This window comes from Jaculus jaculus, chromosome 10 (genome assembly GCF_020740685.1).
Source record: "Jaculus jaculus isolate mJacJac1 chromosome 10, mJacJac1.mat.Y.cur, whole genome shotgun sequence".
Taxonomy (NCBI): domain Eukaryota; kingdom Metazoa; phylum Chordata; class Mammalia; order Rodentia; family Dipodidae; genus Jaculus; species Jaculus jaculus.
In genome coordinates, this window is record NC_059111.1 from 94,564,211 (window position 1) to 94,584,292 (window position 20,082).

At 42.7% G+C, this 20,082-nt stretch overlaps 1 protein-coding gene, 1 non-coding gene and 1 pseudogene across 2 annotated transcripts in view; 2 read left to right on the top strand and 1 right to left on the bottom strand.

Annotated features, from left to right (window-relative positions):
• Positions 1–1,873: 1,873 nt before the first annotated feature.
• LOC123463979 lies at positions 1,874–4,078 on the bottom strand (annotated as a pseudogene).
• A 4,160-nt stretch (positions 4,079–8,238) lies between these two features.
• Exoc4 (exocyst complex component 4) overlaps positions 8,239–20,082 on the top strand; it is a 771,875-nt gene continuing 760,031 nt past the window's right edge. The window contains exon 1 of the mRNA XM_004661198.2: positions 8,239–8,353. Coding sequence (XP_004661255.2) covers positions 8,268–8,353 — 86 coding nt within the window. The 5' untranslated portion in view covers positions 8,239–8,267. The remainder of the gene's footprint in view (positions 8,354–20,082) is intronic.
• LOC123464280 lies at positions 15,905–16,038 on the top strand. Its single transcript, XR_006639509.1, has one exon. It is a non-coding gene; the product is annotated as a small nucleolar RNA SNORA2/SNORA34 family (small nucleolar RNA).

The window sequence follows — 20,082 nt, forward strand, 5'->3', positions numbered from 1 at the left end:
TTGTAAACAGAGGTGGAGAGACGAGAGACAGACAGAGAGAATGGGTGCACCAGGGTCACCAGTGATTATAAATGAACTCTAGCTGCATGTGCCACTTTGTGCATCTGGCTTTACTTGGGTACTGGGGAATCAAAATTGGGTTGTTAGGCTTTGCAGGCAAGCACTTTAAGTGCTGAGCCATCTCTCCAACCCCTGTATTTTATTTTTTGAGTCAGTTTAATTATAACCTATATTCATGAATACATCACTGATCATCATTTTTTCCATTGATTGTCCTCAATGCTCTATATGCAGCATGTGCACGATTGGTTTTGAGACGTTCAGGAGATTCTGTGGCTTATGTTCATATCTACATTTTTTTCTTATTTCCCTGTACAGTGTGCAAGCGTCTCCACACAGAAGAGTCCATAACTAATTTCTTAGATGGTCTGAAATATTTAGTTAGTTCTAAGTAGCCTGGTGAGTTTGGGAGTCTGTGGAAGGCGGAGGTTATAGATGGGTGGAGTTATTGACCTGCCCCTAGAATTATTATTATTTTTTCCACATTTGAGGACAGTTTTTGAGTTATGCTGGAAGATCACTCAGAATAGAAGCAACTCTAAAGTGGATTCTTGTCACCAGAAGATGAAAGATATATTGGTAGTAGTTTTCCTGAGGTGGGATATGAAGGAAGGAGGCAATTAAAACGGTTTCTTGAGAATTTAATTTGGGTGTGATAATTTAATTATCACTTAATTGCATTTCTTGTATGTGATAAAAGCAGTCCATCATCTTTGACACTTATCCAATTCTTGTTTCTTAATAAGATAATTATATTTTGTCTATTTCTGGTCAAAATATTCAGAAACCACTAGAAAGTACACCCTTGAACAACTTCCTCTTATGGATAGAAATGTCTTAAACAAAACAGTAGCACGTTTGAGTGGTGACAACCGTTATCCTAGGAGCCAAGAGAAGTAACCCTATCACCTGCTTAACAGATAAGAAAACCGAGGCACAGAGCAGTTCAGTCACTTTTCAAAGACAGGCTAGTCAGTCAGTGGAGCCCTGTCATTGAATCCAGGCAATCCGACTGTACTACATGATTCTTTAGCGCCCCCCCCCCTTTTTTTTTGTAAAATAAGATGGGCGTGGTGGCACATGCCTTTAATCCCAGCACTCAGGAGGCAGAGGTAGGAGGATCGCTGTGAGTTCAAGGCCATCCTGAGACTATATAGTGAATTCCAGGTCAGCGTGGGCTAGAGTGAAACCCTACCTCCAAAACCAAAAACAAAAGCATAAATAAATAAATAAAAATAAATAAAATAAAATTGTAGTCAATCCAGTGAATGTGGAGTGTATTGAAGTGTATCTCATTGTTTTCGTTTGCATTTTTATTTTTTCCTGGTAGGTGATTCTTTTATTTCATCACACATATACAAATGGATCAAAAAGTGTGTTTACTTAGAAAAACTGACTCAATCCAAAAATTCAGAAACAGATTTCATTGAGCTTAGATTTCCTGGTTTACCACTCCTACCCCTCAGGTTGATGTAATGCATTGTTCACTTACATCTTCACATTTCTGACCCAAACTAAGGGGCTGGAAAAAGAAACTCAGAATAGTCCCAAGTCAATATGGGAAGCCACAGTAGAGAAACCAAAAATTACTCAGGATTTTTCAGTGGGAAGTTTCTAATCCTACCTTGTTAGTGCTTTTCTGTGGGTTTCTCAATATGAGTCCAAACCTTCATAAAGCACCTTCAAACACAAGTTATAGCATTAAGTCCAGAAGGCTTGATACAGGAACTATGAAAGTAATGGGAAAAGATAGCTGAAGACCAGAGATGCTGAGAATTCCTCTTGTGTTCCACAGTCGGAGTAAGTTAAAACTCTAGGTGGTTTTCTGCTTTTTGGCAGATGGTCGCTCAAAGACATCCCGTACACAGCTGCCTTCTGTTTAAAGAACTTGGTGTTCTGTGCACTCTCTTGGCTCCAAGCTGAGTTGAAAGAAGTGGTATCTTGGGCTGGAGAGATGGCTTAGCGGTTAAGCGCTTGCCTGTGAAGCCTAAGGACCCCGGTTCGAGGCTCGGTTCCCCAGGTCCCACGTTAGCCAGATGCACAAGGGGGCGCACGCGATGGAGTTCATTTGCAGAGGCTGGAAGCCCTGGCGCGCCCATTCTCTCCCTCCCTCTATCTGTCTTTCTCTCTGTGTCTGTCGCTCTCAAATAAATAAATAAATAAATAAATAAATAAATAAATAAATAAATAAATAAATAAATAAATAAATGAAGTGGTATCTTGATCCACAAGGTGGGTGTATTTAGTAAGACCAGAACGCCCAAAGTTCTTGACCTGCATGACTTCAGGAAGAATGGTTCTGTTGAAATGATCCTCAAGGGTTGGTGCGCTGAAATCTCTCTGGTATACTTCTTCATCCTCACCCATGAAGAAGGCACCCCGGTGATAGTACTTCTGCAAAAATGTGTAATTTGCCCTTAACGGCTTTGTTAGTGACGACTTTGCCATTTGCACGAAGCTCAGCTCGCCTTTGTTTTCTTCGGTCAGATTTCGCACGCGTTCAAGTTCTGCTTTCTCCTTTTCCAGTGCTTCTTCGGTCTTCTCGGTCCCTCTTGATTCTTTTTAGCTCTGGGACCCTTCCACGCTTCGTATTCCTCCTCCTCCTCATTTTCATCATCAGCGTTGAGCGCGTGCAGCGCGGCCGGGGACCGCTTGCTCTCTCCTCCAGCTCTTCCTCGGCCCCCTCTTCTAGAATCTTCTCTGCGTGCTTGCGCCTCTCCTCGGCCATTCGTTTTGCTTTCCGTTCCCGCCCCCCCCCCCCCCCCCCCGTTCCAGCGCTTCAGGGTCCTCTCCCGAACGCCCTTCACCTTCCAGCTCCGCGAGCTCCAGCTCTGCATTTTTCCTCTCCTGCGCTCGCGGACGCACCGTGCCCGGCGCCGCTCTGTTTCCCGCATCATCGCCTTCTTCCTCCTCTTCTTCACCGCTGCCTCCTCGTTCCAGGCGCCAAGCACCCCCTTCCTACTCCAGGGTCTCTTTCTCCCGCCGCCTTCAGGCTGCGCTGTTTTCCGACGTCGAGCCGATCTCTCTCGTCCACATCTGCACTAATTCGGTTCTGTACACGCCGCCAACGGGGGTCACCAGGTGAGTCCCCCTCCTGTTCCCGCAGGCTCTGCTTCCTGCTCTTGGGCTTTCTCAATGAACTGGAGTTCTTCATCCTCCTCATCTGAGGACTCCATACTGCACAGTCTGGCCTCTTTCCGGACACATGAAGTTTCGCCTTCACTTTTTCCACTGAAATTCTCTTTGCGAACTGGGACGCCCCAGCCGCCGACTGAATGCGCGGATGCTTCACGAGTGCGCTTGGGACTGACGTCTTGACGGCGGCAGCGGATATTCCAGAAACCTCTCTGACACGTTCCAGGCATATAAGTCCAAAGAAACAAACAGACCAGACACACCGCTTTGCCCACCTAGGTTCGCCCGGCACTCTTCCTTTGCATTTCTATCCTGTCTTCGTTGGTCATTTGTACATCTCCTTTGGACGGAGGTCTAGTCAAGTCCACTGTCCATTTCACGTTTTCTTTATAGCTTTTATTTACTTATTTGCAAGTGTGTATGCATACACACGTGCTCCTGGGCCTCTTGCTGATGTAAATGGATACTCCTCTGGCTTTACATGGTGGCTGGGGAATTGAACCCTAGCCAGTAGGCTTTGTAAGCAAACACAAACACTTTTTTGTTTTTTTCCTCAGTAGGGTTTCACTCTAGCTCAGGCTGACCTGGAATTCACTATGTAGTCTTAGGGTGGCCTTGAACTCACGGTGATCCTCCTACCTCTGCCTCCCCAGTGCTGGGATTAAAGGCTGTGCCACCACGCCTGGCTACCATTTTTTGTTTTTTGTTTTTTTTTTCACTGTAAGGTCTCACTGTAGCCCAGGCTGATTTGGAATTCATTATGCAGTTTCAGGGTGGCCTTGAATTTACAGCAATCCTCCTACCTCTGCCTCCCAAGTACTGGAATTAAAGGCATGCACCACCACGCCCCACAGTAAGGAAACAACTTTAACCTCTGAGACATCTTCCCAAGCTTCAGTTTAAAAATATATATATTTAATCTTTTATTATTAAGTTGTAAGAATATATATGTTATATTTTGGTTTTTCAAGGTAGGGCCTCACTTTAGCCAAGGCTGACCTGGAATTCACTATGTAGTCTCAGGGTGGCCTCGAACTCACAGCGATCCTCCTACCTCTGCCTCCCGAGTGCTGGGGTTAAAGGCGTGCGCCACCACGACTGGCTAAGAGTACTTTTAAAAATTTCTGATATACAACTTGTGTACATTTTCTTTTATTGTGTGGTGTGTTCTTTTCCTTTACTGAAAGATGTCCTTTGATGTATAGGAGTTTATTATTATTATTATTATTATTAATTTTTTGAGGCAAGCCTAACAGACTGGCCTTTATTTTTATGAGAGACCGAGTGTATGTGGAGGGGAGGGGGGAGGAGAGAGACAATTGCCATGCCAGGGCCTCCAGCCACTGTAATCGATTGCCAGATGCTTGTGCCACCTTGTGCGCATGCGCAGCCTTGCATGCTTGCGTCACCTTGTGCATCTGGTTTAAGTGGGATTTGAAGAGTGGAACATGACTCCTTAGGCTTCACAGGCAAGTGCCTTAACCTCTAAGCCATCTCTCTCACCCAGGAGTTTTAATTTTTATATAGTCATATTTATGTATTTCTATGTCTTTTGTTGCTCACACTTTCATAGTTTTCTTGTCATATCTAAGATTCCATTGCCAATTCTTTTTTTAAAGATTTTATTTTTATTTATTAGAGATGGAGAGAGAGAGAGTGAGTGAGAACAAGAATGGGCACGCCAGGGCCTCTAGCCACTGCAGACAAACTCCAGATTCATGTGCCACCATGTGCATCTCCCTTATGTGGGACCTGGAGAACCGAACCTGGGTGTTTTGGTTTCTCAGGCATGCACCTTAACCTCTAAGCCATCTCTCTAGCCCTCTGTTGTCAATTCTAAGGCCATGATTAAATGTGGTTAATTTTCTTCTAAGAGTTTTAAGTCCTATTTTGATGTTTGATCAATTTTGAGTTAGTTTTATTTTTAAAAAATATTTTATTGACTTATTTACTTAGTTTAGATAGGGGCAGAGCAAGAGGGAGAAAGATAGATAGACAGAATGATTGTGCCAGGGACTCTAGCCCCTGCATATGAATGCCAGACACATGCACCACCTGTGCATCTGGCCTCTGTGGGTACTGGGAAATTGAACCTGGCTCCGTAGGCTTTGTGGGCAAGTTCCTTAACCACAAGCCAGCTCTTCAGTCCCGAGTTGGTTTTTGCATATAGTATGAAGTAGGTATCCAGTTTCGCTGTTTTTGCATGTTGATACGTTTTCTAGCATCATGCATTGAAAAGATGATGCTCCCATTGAATGGTATGGGAATCCTGATTATTGATGCATGGACTTATTTCTGGATTCTCTATTGCATTCCATTTGTGTGTCTATCCCTATGCTGGTACCTCCTTATTTTGGCCACCTTTTGAGTAAGTTTATAAAACAGAAAGCATGAGTCCTTCACATTTTTTTAAAAAAATATTTTTATTTATTTATTTGACAAAGGAAGAGGGAGAGAGAGAGAGAATGGGCGCACCAGGGCCTCCAGCCACTGCAGATGTACTCCAGATGCGTACGCTCCCTTGTGCATCTGGCTAATGTGGGTCCTGGGGAATTGAACCTGGGTCCTTTGGCTTTGCAGGCAAACGCCTTAACTGCTAAGCCATCCCTCCAGCACAGAGTCATCTACTTCCAAGTTTTCTTTGCTATTTTTTATTGCTTTTTACATTTCAGTATAGTTTTCAACATATCTTTGATCTTGGTTAAATTTATTCCTGTTGTGTTCTTTTTGCTTCTATTGAATATAGGATTATTCTGTTAATTTCTTTTCAAGATGGCTCTTTCCCAGTGTGTAAGAATATTACTGACTTTTCAAAAATATTTTACTTTATTTGAAAGAGAAAGAGACAGACAGATAGACAGATAGATAGAAAAGGGGGGAGAGAGAGAGAGAGAGAGAGAAGGAATGATTGTGCCAGGGCCTCTAGTCACTGCAGCAAACTCTAGATGCATGCACCACCTTGTGCCTCTGAATTACAAGGTTACTGGGGCATCAAACCTGGTCCTTAGCCTTCACAGGCAAGCACCTTAAACCATCTCTCCACCCCAATGACTTAAAAATTATTTATTTATTTTTATTGACAACTTCCATAATTGTAAACAATGTCCCATGGTAATTCCCTCCGTCCCCCTGTTTTCCCCCTTGAAACTCCACTCTCCATCATATCCCCCCACCTCAATCAGTCTCTCTTTTAGTTTGATGTCATCATCTTTTCCTTTTATTATGATGGTCTTGTGTAGGCACTGTGAGGTCATGTATATCCTGGCCATTTTGTGTCTGGAGCAGCACGTTGTAAGGAGTCCTACCCTTCCTTTGGCTCTTATATTCTTTCTGCCACCTCTTCTGCAATGGATCCTGAGCCTTGGAAGGTGTGATAGAGACATTGCAGTGCTGAGCATTCCTCTGTTACATCTTCTTAGCACCATGGTGCCTTCTGAGTCATCCCAAGCTCACTCCCATCTGAAAAGAGAAGCTTCTGTAACCAAAAGTAAGAGTAGCATTAATACATGGGTATGAATATTAACAGAAGTGTTCACTCTTAAGTTTGGTGAGCATAATATATACATTTAGCCAGACACCACCAGATATTATAGCCCTAGGGCTCATGACCACTCCTGTTGTAGGTTTTCAGTATCAGGGACGTATTCCCTCCCAGGAAGCGGGCCTATAGTCCAATTAGAGAGCGGTTTTTTTCCCCCCATAACAGACAGGACACTATTGCACCCATTGACATATTTGGCCTAGCTGGCCAAATTTAAGGCTTGCAGTGTTCACTGTTGAGTATCTTCACTGGCGATTTCTCTCTCATTGAGCTGCATGCAGCATGGCTTTTTCAAGCTTTCTGTCAGCTGGTTTCCATGGAGGAGGTTTTCAGCTCAGCTCCAGCAGGGTTTCTCAGTGACCTTGCAGCCCAAGTATGTGGAGTCTTCAGCAATAGGGTCTTACCAACTATTCCTAGTGGGAAACCAAGGGCCTCGGTCATGACCTGTAATATTTTGGGGGCATCAAGGACCTCCCTGGCCAACGACTCCCTGGAAGGTATCTCATCCCTGGCACTGAAAATATTCTAGTAACCATCTATGTCTTCTGAGTATTCCATTGTCTAAAAAAGTATGTTTCCACATGACTTATTTATATCCTCTTAGATTTTGATCAGCCCTCTCTCCACCTTTCCTTTACTCAAGCTCTTCCCTTGACCTCACTTAGGTGGTTTCACTCCCATTAATCTGTTCTTCTGCTTACATATATACAATACCATCCTATTGAGTCCCCTGTCTTTCCATTTCTATTCCCTTTGTATCTCCTTTCTAGCTGACTTTTTATTATTTATTTTATACCATGCAATGTTTCGTCTTAGAACATATCAAAGAAAACAATTTGTGTTTTATTAAATGTTGCACTTTATTGGACTTTCAAAAATTCCTTACGTTTAAGGTTAGTAACTGCACATATAAAGCATAAAACCATTTTATTTATTTATCTTTAAATTAGTTATTAAATTTATTTATGAGACAGAGAGAGAGAGAGAGAGACCGCGCGCAAGTGAGCGAGCGAGAGAGAATGGGTGCATCAGGGCCTCCAGCTGCTGCAAACGAGCACCACAGTGTGCACCTGGCTTACGTGGGTCCTGGGGAACTGAACCTGGGTCCTTTGGCTTTGCATTAGCTACTGGAGCCATCCCTCCACGCATCCACATCAGTTAAACTTGATTTTAAGGTTTTATTACAAACTTGGCAAAATTCTCAAAGCAAGTACAGTGAAAAAGGCCAAAGTTTGAACCCACAGAAATGAAGACAACCGTGCAATGGACTTGCAAAGTTGCAGCTTCCCAGTGCTTCCAGATATCGCAGAAAAACTACCGTTCCCAGAAGGCGTAGAGCGAACACGCCTGCGGGCGGCCCGGACCCTGCTGCTTTAGTCCCGCCTCTTCACTCCATTGATTGGGTGTGGTACTTCCGCGCCTCTGGAATGCTCTCCTCCCATTGGCTAATGCTCCAGCGGAGTGGCCGAGCACGGAGTTGACGGTCACCCGGGTCCTGTCAAGCCCACCTTGCTCTCCCTCCGGTAGCAAGATGGCGGCAGAAGCAGCCGGTGGGAAATACAGGAGCACAGTGAGCAAAAGCAAAGACCCCTCGGGGCTGCTCATCTCTGTGATCAGGTGAGGGAGGCAGGAGGCCGGAGGCAGGGTCCGGGCACAGGGGGCCGCGGCTCGACTGCGCCTTGGAAGGGAGAAGGGTGCACTGGGTTCCACCCTGCCCACCCTTCCCTTCCTCCTCGCCTCCCCCAGGCCTCAGCAGTCCCCACTGTGTGTCCCCAGCCGTCCCCCAGGGTGTCCCTAGGGTTGGGCTGGTGGGAGGAGCCCTGCCTCCCTGAGCTTTTTCTCGAGGGGGGACACAGCCCCATCCCGGGGCCCCTAAAGGCGTGCTTGGAGCAGCCAGCCAGGTGGACGTGTGTTCCTTCCTTCCTTCCTTCTTCCCTTTCCTTCCTCATTCATTCGCTCACAGAGCAGTTTCTGCTTCTCGGCGGTCCTGGACTTGAGGGTGCAAGGTCCGGAAGCGTCCTGTCACGAGTTCGAGATTGTCCTGCTGTGGACACTTTCCACCCCCTGTGAATGGCCACGGGCCTCACACCCAGGAATGGCCTGGCGCTGGGTAGGATTGTGGGTTTGAAGTCACTCATCTGTTTCTGACTTCATCTTCTGCCCTGTCATGCCTTCCTAGTCCATGCTCTTCCTTCAAAGCAGACCAGAAACAACTTCCACATTATCCCTCAACACACCTGGGAGTGGTGGACTTTTGATAAGACCTTAAAAACAAGCGAGTTTAGCACCGATGAGGATGATAACAGGGAATGACAACAACTTACCTGAATGTGATTGTCATTTGAATTTTAACGTATATATTTTCACGAACCAGACACTCCTACTTCCCTTTCCCTCTCCTTAGACTCCACTTTTGTTTGGCTCTTTGAGGGCATGGAATGTTCTGGAGTGTCCTGATGACTATTTTTATCTTTATTCTTTCTTTCTTTTCCCTGAGCTAGAGTCTTGCTCTAGCCCAGGCTGCCCTGGAATTCAGTATGTAGTCTCAAGGTGGCCTCGAACTCACCGCAATCCATCTTTCCTCTGCCTCCAGAGTGCTCGGATTAAAGACGTGTGCCACCGTGCCCAGCTGTGTCTTTTTATTTTTTAAACCAACGACCCACCAGTATCAGGTAGCAAGTCCCACTATAAATAAATAGATGACCACTTAAGGACCAATAAAACTCATCTATGGGTCTTTACTAGAGGACTATAGTTTGAGATTAGGCCTATTAAATCATTATCAATTTTATGTCACAAGAAAAGCATAATTCTCTGTGGAAATAGTATGCTTGGTAGACCATGAAGAGTGAATGCTGTTCTTTTGTGTATATATAGGTCCATATTCTTGCTTTGACAATACTCGTTGTGGATGTATCATGATATTTAGACCTCTCCCTATCATATTTATAGTATCTCATTGTAATCCTCTGTGGAACTATACTTTGATTTCTTGTTTTTAAAAGCTTGTTTATTTTCTTCCTGCCTTATAGTCCACATTCACTTAAATAGTAGGTATTTAATGGGAACTTGCCATAGGATGCCTGGCACCTATTCTATATGAGATGAAGAGTTGTTGGATGAATGGATGCCCTGAGTTTTGCAGAGAAGTTAGATATGGTAATCCCTTTGAGAATATACCTTCCCTGGGGGAGAAACTGTGCATAGATAGTATAAGATTTGGAGAGAGAGATGACATGTCAGGGTGGAAATCCAGAACTTAGGCAAGGAGTGGTCACGTCCAGTGGAAGTGGAGTGGGGGATTAGAGAAACAAACAGCTGTATACAAGTGAGCCTTGTGTGCTTTTGACTCTGGGCTGTACTGACTAGTATTGATGTCGGGGCCTACATTGTCCGCCCCTCCCCCAGTGTGGGGTGGTAGGCAATAAAGTAGTGGGGACCATCCCTTGAGGTTTCCAGGGGTACACTTCTGCTGATGGTGTGCAGTATGATTTTGTGGCTATCAGTCTCTTGTGTCAGTCTATGTTACTGTCACTTTATCACCATGATTTTGTCCTGGGCATCACCAAACTTTCAAACCTGTTGTGTCTTCATTTTTCTTCCTTATCCTTGACCACCTCTGTGCTTGGATAACATGTTTATTTTGACATATTTGTTTTTTTTTTTTTTTTTTTTTTTTTTTTTACAAACATTATGAAGTGTTCAGGTATTAATGGAGTGCCGAGGACTAGCAAGTTGAGTAAGGATGGGGGTTCATGGTTACTTAGGAACATAAGACTGGGTGTTTTTGGTGCTGGTGTGTTGATGCTTATATTTACTTACTTATTTATTTTTTGTTTTGGATTTTGAGGTAGGATGTCACTCTAGCTCTGGCTGACCTGGAATTCACCATGAAGTCTCAGGGTGGCCTTGAACTCAAAGCAATCCTCCTACCTCTGCCTCCTGAGTATTGGGATTAAAGACGTGCACCACCATGCCAGGCTTTGATGCTTGTGTGTCAACATTTCTTTGGTCACACAAAAGTTTGGGTGTGGAATAAGGATGTTGCTAATTTTCTGTTGGTATTTCTCTCTGCTTTGCCTTTGAACCTGGTGGTTAAATTTCATAAACAGAGGTAGTGAAAGAGAGGGGAATGGTGATATGACTTGGATGTTTGGGATTTGGGATGAGGGGGACCTCCTGCTTGGAAGAATAGAATGGACAATGTGTATTTCTTACTAGCAAACTGTGTAGTCATTCTGAAGTTGCTATTCTGTACGTCTGTTCAGTTTGTAATCTCGATGTCATTCTTCTTGCGACATTGTATTCATTAGTCTTAATTCTTTCCATCCTCTAAGATTTCCTCCTCTCCTTAAAGTTTTTTCAAATTCTCACAAAGATTGCCTTTTCTAGTTGCTTTGATTGACACGCTGCACAAAAACCCATTGTAGGTTAATGTTGGTAAAGTCTGTGGGTACATGTGGAACATGCCTGTTTTCTTTCCACGATGCCATAGACCTCTCATTTTATTACAAAATAAGTCACTTGCTAGTGATAGTGTCTGCTCTCTTAAAACATTTGTTCAGTTCAAGCATTATCTTTTTAATTTAATTATTTATGAGAGAGAGAGAGAGAGAGAGAGAGAGAGAGAGAGAGAGAGAGAAAGAGAAATGGGCATGCCAGGACCTCTAGCCACTGCAACAAACTCCAAACACATATGTCACCTTGTGCCTCTGGCTTGTATGGGTACTGGGGAATCAAACCTGGGTCCTTAGTCTTCACAGGCAAGCACTTTAACTGCTAAGCCATCTCTTCAGCCTATCGTTATCTTTTTATATCATTGAGCAGTTGTTTTTCTTTTTTAAGATTCTCTTGATCTGATATGCAAAAATGCCATTTCTATAACAGATAACATATTGTAACACCTTGTATTGCTTTTAATGAGATACTTAATAGAAGAGTATTTATTATCACAGTCACCTTTCCATAGTGGGCTAACAAAAACTACTGGAAGATGAGGCTTAATGTAAGGTCAGAGAAGGTGGAGTCAGGGAAATATCCCAACCTCATAGTTATTTCCCATCATGGTACAAACTAATTAAATAACAATTTTATGCTTTTGAGAGTTCGTCATTTAAGAAGCTAAAAGTCAAAATAACTTAAAAGTGAAGTATAGTGTAATTGTAATAGTTTATGGATGGGTATTTTCTAAGTAGTATGAATAAAAAAGTCTAAAAGTATTGAATAAAAATATTTCTAGACTGATGCTTAAAAGGGCCCACTCCCAGGCCTCTATAGAAGAGTCCCTCAGGCCTGTGAGGAAGGGCTTGGAATGGTGCCTGGGATGTAGTCTGTTGGAGGCTGCCACTAACTGTAGAGTTTGGATTTTAGCCCTGTCACTGGACCTTCAAAATAGAACTGATGGATGGACAGAGTCTTGATTACCTGCTGATGTACAGTTTTGACAGCTGTATGCATACACACAGGAACACACACACATACACACAGAGACACACCAATACACACACTGGTAAATGTGCATGCGTGCACCCCCCCCACACGCAAAGAGCACATCTTCGTTCTTTTCTATTGATCCCTCTACCCTAACCTTTTGTTTGGTGTAAATTTAGAGGAGGCAGCCTCTCCATGTGTGAAACAAGCCCGATAGCATTTTGGAGATGCTATTTTATTTTTGTGACTTCTTGTCAGATTTTTAATTGGGAAATGTGTGTACCATTTACTGTTAGGTGATTTGCTTTCCAATTAAACGTTCTCTCTCTCTCTTTTCTATGTTGGCCAGTAATAGTCAGCTTAATTAGGGAGACAGACTTTGGTTGTGACTCAAGGAGACCTTATTGGAAGCTTTGTAGACAGACTGGTTACAGATGTCAAGGAGGTTTGAAGGCAGTTGGAGGCTCACATTTTCGTCAACTTTTATGTCTTCACAGAAGTTGGAATTTCAAAAACCTAGAAAATCTTTTATTGTAGGGTCCTGTTAAATTTCCTTCCTCCACAGAGAATATTTTGGCCAACCCATACATAATTCAAAGTAAAGTTTGTTGAGAGAGTCTGGGCTTTGATCTGGGCTTTGAACAGATAGCTTTGAGGTTCAAGACAGTTGTGGTGGGAAAGGAGATGGGCTGCTCTGTGCTAAGCCTGGCCCTGGACGTTGTTTCTAGCACTATCTCCTCTGTCTGTTTGATCCCGTCTCAAAATGGCTTTTAGGTTTCTAGCTCTTTGTACCCCTCAGCGTTGACTGTTGCTGCAGTGTTATTTGAAGACACATAGCATTGTTATTTCATTAGAATTTTATTAGAATATCATTACGTTATTAGGATACACAGAGATTAACCACTGCAAGGGGCCAATGATGCGACTCAGTTCACAGAGTGCTTGTCTGGCATGCACAGAGCCCTGGGTTTGATCCCTAGCACCACGTAAACTGGGCATGGTGGCACGCAGCTGTGATCTTGGAAAGTGGAGGCAGGAGCATTAGGAATTCAAGGTCATCATTCATCTACATGGCAGGTTCTAGGCCAGCCTGGGATACACGAGGCTTGTATCAAAACAAAGGAAGCAAACAAACGAACAAAGGAAACTACTGTCCTTTCAGGAGGTCCTGGGACATCCAAGAGCATCTGGAAATTATGGGAACTAGTTTCATGTTCTGGCCATAGATAGAGGTTAAGATCTTGGAGATCCATGCCTTTATTTCTAGCCCCAGGGTTATTAACATTGGAATCTCTTGAAAGCTTTGAGGCATATAGGTTTTTGTTTTGTTTTGTTTTCTGGAAGGGCTCAGTCTAGCCCAAGATGATCTGAAACTCAATTTGTAGTCCTAGGCTGGCCTTGAACTCACAGTGATCCTCTTATATTTGCCTTCTGATTGCTGGGATTAAAGGTGTGCACCCCATGCCTGGAAACATTTAGGTTTTTTTTTAAAAATATATTTTATTTATTTATTTATTTGACAGAGAAAGAGGGAAGGAGAGAGAGAGAGAAAGGGCAGGGGGAGAATATGGGCATGCCAGGGCCTCCAGCCACTGCAGATGAATTCCAGATGTGTGTGCCTCCGTGTGCATTGGCTAATGTGGGTCCTGGGGAATTGAACCTGGGTCTTAGCTTTGTAGGCAAGAGCCTTAACTGCTAAGCCATTCCTCCAGCCCAATGTTTAGTTTTTTAAAGAAAATATTTATTTATTTGAGAGAGAGAGAGAGCAAGGGAGATAGGCCAATACACACAAAGAGAGAGAACAGGTGTGCCATTGCAGATGAACTCCAGACACACATGCCACCTTGTGCATCTAGCTTTATGTTAGTTCTGGGCAATTGAACCTGGGTCCTTTGGCTTTACAGACAAGTGCCTTAACTGTTGAGCCATCCTTCCAGCACAACATGTACTTTTAATACTGGGTGATACGGTCAAGTTTTTCAAGATATAACTTTATAGATAGATGTGGTCACACCCTTGATGAGAGGCACAGTGAGGAGTTTGTTGTATCTAAGTAGAAAATCACTGTTGTAAGCCTTGATCAGTTACTTTCTCTTCTTTTTTTTTGAACATTATGTTTTTAATTTTTAAATTTATTTGAGAGAGAGAGACAGATAGAGAGAGATAATGGGTGCACCAGGGCCTCAAACCACTGCAAACGAACTCCAGACACATTTGCCCCCTTGAGCATCTGGCCTACGTGGGTCCTGGGGAATAGAGCCAGGGTCTTTGCAGCTTTGCAGGCACATGCCTTAACTGCTAAGCCATCTCTCCAGCCCTGTTTCTTGTTTTCTAATTAAAAAAATATATATATATTTGCAAGGAGAAACTAAGTGTGTGTGGGGGGTGGGGGGAGAAGAACGAGAACCCCAGGACCTTTAGCCACTTGCAAATGAGCTTCAATACATGTGCCCCATTGTGCGTCTGGCTTTTCATGAGTGCTGGGGAACCGAACGCTGGCTTAGTAGGTTTTGCAAACAAGTGCCTTTATTTAACCCAGCTGCCTCCCCAGTGCTTGGTCCTTTACCTTCTCATTCATGATGGGATCTGTTGTGATTTGGGAGCACATGAACTGAGATAGGAGCGAGTGCGAGTGCATTGCAGTTTGCATTAGAGCAGGTACTCTGTTGTTCTTTTCTTGCCAGGCCGACTACAGTGACCTGGTGTCAGGATTGCCTTTGTCACCAGCACGCCCGTGCAGCTGTACTAACGGCAGTTGTTTTGATAATTTGAAGTTCAGCTAAAAAAAACAAACAAACCTGGATTTGAGTCTGTGTATGCTGTGTGCATAAGGCATATGAAACCAAAATGCACTTAGAACCCAGATTCCAAACAAGGCAGCTGAAGGACCCAGGCCCAGGGAACCCCTCATCAACCTCTGTAAAATTGCATTGTACAAATTTCTACAAAGAACACAGGAATACTGTCCAATAATCTTATTTCTCATAAATAGTAAAGTAGACAAGACTTGATGAAAGTTTTTTTTTAAAGATTTTATTTATTTACTACAGTCAGAGAGACAGTGAGTGAGAATGGGTGCACCAGGGCCTCTAGACACTACAAACTAACTCCAGACGCATGCACCACCATGTCCCTCTGGCTTACGTGGGACCTGGAGACTCGAACCTGGATCCTTAGGCTTCACAGGCATGTGCCTTGACCGCTAAGCTATCTCTCCAGCCCACTTGATGAATTTTCACTGGTCTGGGAAAGATATATTCTAGAATGTTGCTTCCCTGTCCATTTCTTTTGTGTACATTGTGTGCATGCCTGCGTGTGTGTGTGTGTGTGTGTGTGTGTGTGTGTGTGTGTGTGTGTAGGATAGTTGGTTGTGAGAATTATGTAAAAAAGGCTGTTGTATTTGTCTGTGCTTTTCTTCTGATCTCTGTCAAAAGTTCATTCACCTTGTAGGTGTGGTTTTAGCTTTGAAAAACATGGAACTCACAATTTAACACAAAATAATAAAGGAATATTCACTCCTGTGTTGCTTTGCCATTGTTGATTAAAAACTTGTGCATCTTGGGCTGGAGGGATGGCTTAGCAGTTAAGGTGTTTGCCTGCAAAGCCAAAGGACCCAGGTTCGATTCCCCAGGACCCACATTAGCCAGATGCACAAGAGGGCGCATGCATCTGGAGTTCATTTGCAGTGGCTGGAGGCTCTGGCATGCCTGTTCTCTCTCTCTCTCTTTCCCTCTTTCTCTGTCAATGAATAAAAATAAAATATTTTAAAAAATTGGTTTCAAGCAGGATCCTAATGAAATGTCTTTCTATGGTCTATTGGCCATTTCAGAAATTTGGAAATGCAATGGTCAATTCATTAGACAGAAACACCTGGCTGGGTGTGGTCACCCATCTCTGATCCAGCACTTGTAAGGCTGAGGCAGGGATTGAGAGTTTGAGGATAGTCTGGGCTATATACCGAGACCCTGTCTCAGAAAAATAGCCAAGGAAACAGCTGAGTTGTGGGTGATAAGTGTGGGTCAATAAATTAAACTTTAATTTTATTTATTTGCAAGCAGAGAGAGAGAGAAGTGAGAGGGAGGGAGGGAGAGAGAGAGAAGAAAGGAAGGCATGCTAGGGCCACTAGCTGCTGTAAATAAACTTGAATGCATGCTCCAAAAAAAAATTGTACATCTTAAAGATTTTTATGAGAACCTTTTTTTGAATTTTGCTCATTTTTGTAATAGTGCTTACAAAAGTAAAATGGAACAGTATTCAATAGGTGTTTGAGCTGGGGAGGTGGCTTAGTGGTTAAAGGCACTTGCTTGCAAAGCCTGCTGACCTGGGTTTGATTCCCCAGCACTCACAGAAAGCCAGATACAGAAAGTGATGCAAACATCTCGTGTTTATTTGCAATGGCAAGATACCCTGTTACACCCTTCCATATCCAATGTAAATAAATAAAGAATACTATACATATGTATATATGTATATGTATGTGTGTGTGTGTGTGTGTGTGTGTATGTATGTATATATATATGTATATGTATATGTATATGTATATGTATATGTATATGTATATGTATATGTATATGTATATGTATACTTTTTTTTTTTTCAAGGTAGCATCTCACTCTAGCTCAGGCTGACCTGGAATTCACTATGTAGTCTCAGGGTGGCCTGAACTCACAGCAATCCTCCCACCTCTACCTCTCCAGTGCTGAGTGCTGGGATTAAAGGCTTGTGCCACCAGCTAAGAATACTGTATTTTTTTAAAAAGTGTATAATAGAGGGCTGGAGAACTGGCTTAGCAGTTAAGTGCTTGCCTGTGAAGCCTAAGGACCCCGGTGCGAGGCTCAATTCCCCAGGACCCACGTTAGCCAGTTGCACAAGGGGACACATGCGTCCGGAGTTTGTTCGCAGTGGCTGGAGGCCCTGGCGCACCCATTCTCTCTCTCTCTGCCTCTTTGTCGCTCTCAAATAAATAAATAAAAATAAACAAAAAAATTAAAAATACTTTAAAAAAGTGTATCAAAAGTATTGTTTTCATTTAAAACTTTGTGTCTGTAATTGTGTTGAACATTATAGGAGACATTATCTTACACTCAAAGTGGCCATTGGGAGCTTGCTAGGAATGTACCCTAGGCAGTAACTGACCCACTGACACTGACCTGGATATACATTTTAGCCAGTCTTAAGTCATTCTAAAGCATGTTGAAGTTTGAGTAACCCTTAGAATGTACCTCAGTTGGGAGAAACAACTGGAATTGTAACTTCTTTTTAACAGGATTTTTAAAACTTTATTTTTATTTATTTATTTGAGAGAGAAAGAGAATGGGCACACCAGGCCTCCAGCCACTGCAAATGAACTCCAGACACATGCGCTCCCTTGTGCATCTGGCTTACATGGGTCCTGGGGAATTGAACCGAGGTCCTTTGGCTTTGCAGGCAAGCGCCTTAACCACTAAGCCATCCCTCCACCCTGGAATTGTAACTTTTTAAAAAGTTGATATAGTGATATTATGTGTGTGCTTTTTTTTTTTTTTTTTTTGAGGTAGAGTTTCACTCTAGTCGAAGCTGACCTGGAATTCACTATGTAGCCTCAGGGTGGCCTCGAACTCAAGGTGATCCTCCTACCTCTGCCTCCCAAGTGTTGGGATTAAAGGCGTGTGCCATCATGCCTGGCTTTTAAAGCATTCTTTAAAAAAAATCTATCTATTTGAGAGAAGGGGAGAGAGAAAAAGAAGATAAGCACACAGGGCCTTCAGCCACTGCAAACGAACTGTGGATGGATGCATGCACCATTTTGTGTGTCTGGCTTTATGTGGGTACTGGGGAATTGAACCCAGGCTTTGTACGCAAGTGTCTTTAACCACTGAATCATCTCCCTAGTCCTTCTGAAAGCATTTTTCTTAAGATGCATATGTACAGTCTAACATATACACTAATTCAAGAAATGTTTGAGGTTTGCTGCAGAGTAATCAGGGAGAAGGGCTAGTCAGTGGGGGTACAGATGAAACTAGATTGGAATAATGTTGATAGTTATTGAAGTTGTAATATCTGACAGGTTTCTTGATTTTCATATATGGTTAAAAATTCCCTTAAAACATATATATATGGGGGCTGGAGGTCAAGTGATTGCCTAGCGTGCTTGTGGCCCTGCGTTCTACCTCTGAACCACCCCTCAAAAAAAGAAAAAGAAAGTGTGTGTATATTTGTAACTGTCATAAGTGGGATAGGGTGGGAAACAAGGAGGAAATTATATGGATTAATAAATGATGAAAATAAATACAGAAATGCAACACTGCATCATGTCTTTTTTATATATGTTTACCTCCCCTCCTCCTTGACATTTACATACTAAAATCCCATGAATGTTTACAGTTAAGAAGCCTATTTCAATTTGTATAGCCTAGAATTTCCAAAATGTATTTGGACACATAATACCTGAGGCATTCACCAAGGATCTCTGTGGATAATGCTGTTTGGAGGATGTTGGGTTTTATAGGGAAGCAGGAAAGAGGTATAGTTTTCGGTTGACTTTGTCAGCCTTAAGCTCAATTTTATGCCTGGGTGGCGTGATTTTACTTAATTTTAGATAATGGTGTTCTTTGTTGGCTAAGAGATTTATAGCTTTTGGTTCCCTTGAAGTGTTGTGGAGAACTCAGTTAATTGAACTATTAAAAAACTATGTGCATATGTGTTGGGGGTAGTAATTGGCTCTAAGTGCTGTCTGATTCAAGGCATTAGTGAGCTTTCAATTGACTTTCGAACAGAAATTGTTTCCCGTCACTTGCTAACTGCACACAACTCTGTACTGCTAAGGAATGTTCTTATGCACCAGCAAACTTTTTCAGAGACTTGTCACTGTGAATTGCTATCAGTTGTGATAGGATTATCTTGTATTTTGTGGGCTCTAATAAGATGTAATTAAGAAACAAGCAATCACAATGTGTAATTGAATAAAATAAAATCCGATTTAAAAGTGTAATGTAGATCTGCATACGCTCTGAGTAAAGCTACATCTTATATGATTATATAGAGATACCCATCTCGAACATTTCTTTAATGTGTGATCTTTTATGCAAACCCAGAATTACGATGAGGGGCTCTCTTTATTATGATTCACTGGAAGCATTTGTAGGCTATTCATCATATACAAAATGTCCTGCTTAGCATAATCGGCTTGGAAGACTGACTTAGCTTGCTAGTGAGTTCTTAACAATCTCTGCTCCTCCTCCTCCTTAGTTTAAGCTCACTCTACTCACGCATAGAAAGGTCTGTAGTTCCCCTGCCGACTGTAGGTGGCTTCTGCTGTCAGGTACATAGATTGGCATAGATTGGCTGTTTCTATTGTAAAGGAAAAGAAAACCTGACTATCATACTTTGAAATAAGGTCTAACTAGATCTCTTAAAAAATGTTTTCTGGTAAAAACAGTGTGGGACAGAACACAGGTTCACATTTGAATCATCACATCTGCTCTGGACTTTATTTTCCCCTTCCTTAAATTGGAATCACTAACAACAAGGATTGTTATTCTGGAAAGATAATAAGTGACTACTTAATGTGTTTCCTTCCTGGAGTGAGGCTCTGAAAGTAGTTAACGTTGAGCATTTGTGCAGAGTTTCTCCAAGCTTAGTTTCAGCCTTGTGGTAACGTGTTGCGGGAATAAAAAGTGCAGGGACGTGTGACACTGATGCTCTCTGAAGCCCATTTTGAGCAGTCTGAGGGGCTTTGATTCTTGTTCTAGATTGTGCTCTGTAGAGTCTTGTATGGGATCTTTGGATGCATGAAGCTTTACTTGTCATTTTTTTTTTCTGAGTTGCTTAAAGGTATTTCCATTGTTTTGTGGGTCTTCATTGTTTCTGGAAGAGAGGTCAGTGGGTACCAACAGGAATGCTCTTGTAGACAGTCAAGCCTAGTAACTATTTATGGA